The 6,000-nt window shown below is 41.2% G+C and overlaps 1 protein-coding gene across 1 annotated transcript; it reads right to left on the bottom strand.

The window, feature by feature from the left end:
* Positions 1-2,345: 2,345 nt before the first annotated feature.
* Positions 2,346-4,193, bottom strand: LOC310985346 (interferon-induced protein with tetratricopeptide repeats 1-like; the record flags this gene model as incomplete). The annotated part of the gene is made up of 2 exons (XM_083970921.1): positions 2,346-3,654; positions 4,189-4,193. 2 exons carry the CDS (start codon positions 4,191-4,193, stop codon positions 2,346-2,348), a joined length of 1,314 nt encoding a protein of 437 aa, XP_083827047.1.
* Between the last annotated feature and the right edge of the window lie 1,807 nt (positions 4,194-6,000).

Consider the following 6,000-nt stretch of genomic DNA (forward strand, 5'->3'; position numbering starts at 1 on the left):
CCTCCACTGACCACACACAGATCTGTGTAACACACTACCTTATGGAGACAGGGACAGGTGGGGTTTTTGTCTCTTAACTGTGAATGAAGAATATATTTTACTGCAGTCAGTGTGTCCTGTGATTTGATGCACTGATAAAAATAAAAAATAAGTGTGAACCAACAACTGTGAAGACCATATTGAAACTGATGTTTATTATTCTACTGCACTGGAAAGTAATCATAAAAAGTTGCAGCTCCTCAGACACAGGTAGAAATTAATATATTTAAAGTCTGATATTCACATTTGCTTAAGTTACTTTAAAATCAAATGTAGCTCTTCAGCAGGTTGGTTGTCTAGGGTTGCCAACCGTCCCGGATTGTGCGGGACGTCCCGGGATATAGCCGGTTTTGATTTGTCCCGGACGGGACAGCCAACGTCCCGCACTCCAATCACAGCCCTCCCTTTACACGCGTGGCGTGGTGTGCAAGCCAGTTTGTTGGTGCATGCAGAAGCGCCAACTCCTCAAAAAAAAAAAAAAAAGATCAGCGGATATGTGCTCTGTATGTGCGGCTCTGCGACGCGCTCATACAGAGAGAGCAGACGTCGGAGCAGCATTGCCTGTGTGTGTGCGCACGTGCGTGGGGGCCGTTCAGATGGGTCTCTTGTTGCGCGCACAAGCCCATTACTTCAATGTGCGCTCACAACCGAGAGCGACGCCGTAGCGGTGCGACGTGCTTGTTTCCTGCTTCTCCGCCGGTGTTGTGTCAGACCCCGGTTCTCCCTCGGTCTGTAAACTTTTTCACGCGGAGCTCTGCCCCGTTTGAAAGGAGCAGGAAGCCCGTATGCGGGAAGACGTCGCTTCAGAGATGTAGAATGTGTGTTATTGAAGAGAAACACCTATTTCAGGACTACTGACTTGTATCACCAGAACAGAACAGACATATCCTGTGATTTTCAGCCTCCCTCCATATTTACTGGAGGGGGACAATGCAATGACAGTGCAGCTATCAAGATGCTTTTGACACCTTGGCCTCAAAAAAAGAAAGAAAAAAAGCACCAAACAAAAAAACAACAACAAACAAACAGGGAAACCCCCTTATTTATTCTGTCTTGTTCTCTTTAATTGAAATAACAGACCTTAAATGAATTTGCCTGGGGGCTACTTTTATTCATGGTAAAAAAAAATAAAAAAAAAAGTAAGCTATTTGTTTACTATACAAGTGCACTATGTTAAATGTTTCCTGTGTTGAAAATTGACAATAGATATGAAAATGCACTTCGTTGATTTTATTTATTTGACATAGGGGTAGGCTATAGCTTATAAGACACCGTTTGGACTTTATAAGGTTCGGACCTTTCACTTGGATGAAAGTTTAGTAACTGGACCTCAATGAATTTTAATTGAATACCCCTGCCCTAGAGCCTGTTTATCTGTGATCAGGGCCGGCCCAAGCCTTCATGGGGCCCTAAGGGGCCCTCTATTAATGTCAGGCTACTGATTTTTGATCATTTACACACCTAGCTACTACAAACTAATTAAAAATGTTCTAATCTGTTGTTACGGATCATCATCCTAGCCTGGAATTTTTTTAGCCATCTATGGTTTTTAATCTGAAATTATGTCAAATTCAGCCAAGTGCAGCCTGGGGTTGATTTACACTTAATATTCGAAGTGATAGGCCTAGCACAAGATATCATATGGGCCTACTAAAAGTAACAAAATAAACCAATAGCCAATGCATTTGCTGTAAACATGTCATAATTTGTCTTTGGTTTTAAACCACCCCCCACCCCCCACTGCCGCCGCCGCGAAAAAATGTCCCTCATTGGAGAGTCAGATTGTTGGCAACCCTATGCCTGTCCTCTCAATGTGTCATCTGTTTTTCTTTTATCTGTGTTGAGACACATCTCATATTTGTTTTAAATGAAAAAACAGTGGGTGGGTGTGTTTTATTATTGTTTTATTATTATTGAACTACCTGCTCATTGCAGTGCAGTCAGTTCATAAGCTCTTGATTTGATATTTGTTCACACAAAACATTACAGATACAATTTTATTTCAGCTCAATGTACAGCAGAGGTTTAAACAACATTAAATATACAGTTTAGTACAATTACAAAAAAAAAACAGTTTTAAGACTTATTCATATTAAAATGTAGTTTTTAATTGTTCAGAGAAAGATTTGGTTTAATCACGTCATTGATTGTGTTCAAAATGTGATGATCACTTCAAGGTAATTTTTATTCTTTCAATGTTTTTCTCTTTCTCTAAATTGAGGGTCTTCAGACTGATGTTAAAACCTCGAGGCCGACTGGTGGTTTGTGAAACTGAGCTATATCATGTTCCTCTTTATTATCGGCTCTTAGAGTTGCAGAGTTGCAAGAAAATCCCCAATTTCTCCACACATTCGGTCTCTCCTTCTTTCTTCAATCCTCCGCAGAATACTGATGCTGTTGTCACGGAAGTAAGATTCAGCTGGTATCTCTGCTGCCTTCATGTGGTATCTTATGGAGTCATAGACCCTATTATGGACAAAATGCAAATGCTTTGCATAGTAATTGTAGAGCATCTGAGCCCCTTTAGGATCTAGAGCAGAAACGTTTTGTAGCAGCTTCTTGAACATCTGGTCAGCCTCAGCTTGGTTGTGGTTTGATCTTCCACAAATGCCTGCAAGGCATATTTTTCTTTGAAGTGAAGAATCAGGGTAAAGAGAAATCACTTCTCTGTGCAGAGTGATCGCTCTGTCGATCATGCTGTCCATCGTGGGACTGCTGCTTTGGGAGAAGATCCTGGCTGAGTAGCAGACTGCAGCGCGCCACTTCAGGTAACGATTCTCTGGGTGTCCTTTCATTGCCTCCTCTACCAAATTAATAGCCTCATCCGTAGATATGTAGATTCTGTAGACCTTCAGTAATGGTCCAATACCACTGTAGCTGCCAACTGGGTTTCTCAAAACCTTTGTGGCCAGTTCACGGGCTTCACTTTCAACTTTTCGACCCTTTATAGCACAAGCTTCAAGGTACAGAGCAGCGAGGTACAGGTTCTCTGGGTCCTGTTGCTTGGCAATTTCCATTTTCTCCAAGATGTCATCCCCCAGGTTTATGCACCTATCCCAGTTATCTACTATCTCCAACACGCGGCTGGTCTGCCACTCCACCATGTCCGGCTGCATCCTAATGGCTCTCTGGAAGCAGTCTTCAACCAGCAGCCTGTTGTCTGGGCCAAACTTCATCAGAGTCCAGCCTTTTTCAGCGTAGATCTCTGGGTGGAGCTCATCCCGCGATGGAGATGGATACTTGTTCGTTAGCTCGTCAACCTTTGACAAACAAGCCTGGCTCTCAGCTCGTTCTCCCTGGTGGTAGTGCAGCCAAGCCTTGTTTCCATAGTTCACCACCAACCAGGGGCCCTCGTCTGAGTTTCTCATCTGGCAGAAAGCCTCTGCAGCCCTGCTGAAGAAACTCCAGGCCTGTTCGATGCACCCCAGCTTGTAATGGATGAACCCTTGCAGGTTGTAAATGTGACCCAACCAACTATTTCCATCCTCAGTCCCAATGTCTTCTAGAGTGTCCCTGAGCCTGTAAAGTTTGTGCTTTTCAGGCTCCAGGCCCCAGGTGAAGTGGCACTGCAGGGCCTCCAGTCTGGCCTTCAGTGTTGTATCACTCTGAGCAGAACTGGTGGAGAACAAAAGGAGGAATATTATTAATTTCATTCATTCGAGGAATAAAGGAACAAATTAATGAGGAGAAGAAGTAATGGAGAGAAGTACAACAGTAGGCTAAAAAAAAGTGGAAGACATAAAGATGAAAAACTGAAGAGGAGAATAAAGTAGGAAGGAAAATTACAGATTTAATAATACTGTATTAGAAATGAATAAGGAAAAGGAGAAGGAATGAAATACATGTATGGAAATTGATTAAGAAATTTAATACATGGGTAAAAATAGTACAGACAGAAGAAACAAGAGATTCAGTATCAACAAATGAATGAAAGGGAAGGAAATGAGGAATTAAAGAAATAGGGAGTTTACAGAATAAGAGAAAAAAGGGAAGATATAGAAGTAGAAATCAAGGACATGAAGAGAGTAAAATGAGAAAATAAGGGGAATAAAAGAGAGAAGGGAGGAAATGGAAAGAAAAAAAGACAGATAGAAAGAAAAATTATTAATGATGTCACTGAGTACAGGTACAAAAAAAGCAGCAACAAACCTCATCTTCCAGCTGTTGTCAATAGTTTTCTGAATGTATAAACCTCTATGATCAGCTCTTTATATCTGCTGCCCCATTAAATTATTAATGTTCAACTTTTATGGAGTTGTAAATAATGTTGTTGAGTCCTGGGTTTAGACTTTCGTTTCCCACTAAAGATGCCCTGAAACGGTTCCTGTCATGTCATATATAGGCTATCTGGTAAAAACAAGAAGCTGGGGAGGAATTTGTTGATGACTTATAAAGCTGTTGAAATTGTTTTCCAGGAAGAGAAAATACATGGATTTTAATGTAAAAATGCAACAACAACAAAAAACTTAAATAACCTTTTGAGATGAATTTGGCAAATATCAACATGCAGATGAACAATTAATAACATTTTACTAGAAACACTCAAGGACACGCCTGTCCCACAAGAAAAGGACTGAGTCAGAGCTCAACAGATCTGAGCTCAGATAATTGGGTTTCTGACGCCCTGAGTCAATGACCAATGAATCCAAAGTCCATTATCTAAACTTTGAACGTGCCAATCTGAGTTTTCAGCTGTTGCTAACCAAAAGTCAAAACACTGAAGTCCAAGTGCAGTCCTGACTCATGCTACACGTTGTGAGATGCAAGCCCCTTTCAATTTCGTCAAATAGAAACTTTTTGGACTCAGGTCTAGATGTGAAAACTCCTCACTCAACCAGCCTAAACCTTTCACTGAACTCCTGGTGATGACAGACCATCAGTTTCTCCATCAAAGTAACTCCTACTTTACACCACTGTTGGCCAGTCAGCCACATACAGAAACTGGCCAACTGGCCACATAACTAGCCGTCCATATTAGGCCTCAGACCATCAGTATTCCAGATGGCCAGTCCACCCCTGCTTAGTTTTTAGCTGAGTGCATTACTTTTTTGTGTCCCCTGATGCATTTTTGCTGTGTTTGTATTTAAAACATGTGTTGTCAAATTGATGAGATTTTTTTCTGAATTTGTAGAGCATTTGTAGTATGAATTTCCTTACGTTGCTGTCCTTTCTGAGCCTCCAGGCCACCGTAGTTTCACCTACATGCATGAAGACCAGTCGGTACATGAAATGTGGCAAAATCTACAAAAATAGTCTCTGCGCCCCTGCTCTTAACGCAACAGGAGGGCAGCCATTTTTAAATAATGTGGCAATTTTTTATCACCATTTTTTGCCACTAACAGGTTGTTGATGTCGCTGCAGTACCAGAGCTCATATAAAACATGCAGTTCAATGATGCCTTCACTAGAGGGCAGCAAAGTCACACATTCAACTTGAGCAGAAAATGGTTTTAGAGAATCAGACTGACTCCAGAGAAACACCCAGTGGTACAGGGACTTCACTCTGCAGGTAACAAAACAGATAATACAATGACATCTGAGATTTTAGTTCAGTTACACAATGCACAACACTTTAGATTATCAGACTGGACCAGAGGGACTTTGTTAGTCCAAGAGCTTCACCACAAAACCCATTTGACATTTAATAAATCATCTTCAAAACCCGGAATCCTTAAATTGTATTAATTTCTAAAGCTGTAATATAAGAAATAGAAAATAGAGAGGGGGAGAAATTATCAGTACGGTAACATGATCACCAAAGCTTTCCTGTTTTCTCCTCCACTGACCACACACAGATCTGTGTAACACACTACCTTATGGAGACAGGGACAGGTGGGGTTTTTGTCTCTTAACTGTGAATGGAGAAGATATTTTACTGCAGTCAGTGTGTCCTGTGATTTGATGCACTGATAAAAATAAAGAAAAATTGTCAGATGTTGCACAGTTTTGTCGTATCAGGAAG

The sequence above is a fragment of the Trachurus trachurus genome (genome assembly GCF_905171665.1).
Source record: "Trachurus trachurus genome assembly, chromosome: 4".
Taxonomy (NCBI): domain Eukaryota; kingdom Metazoa; phylum Chordata; class Actinopteri; order Carangiformes; family Carangidae; genus Trachurus; species Trachurus trachurus.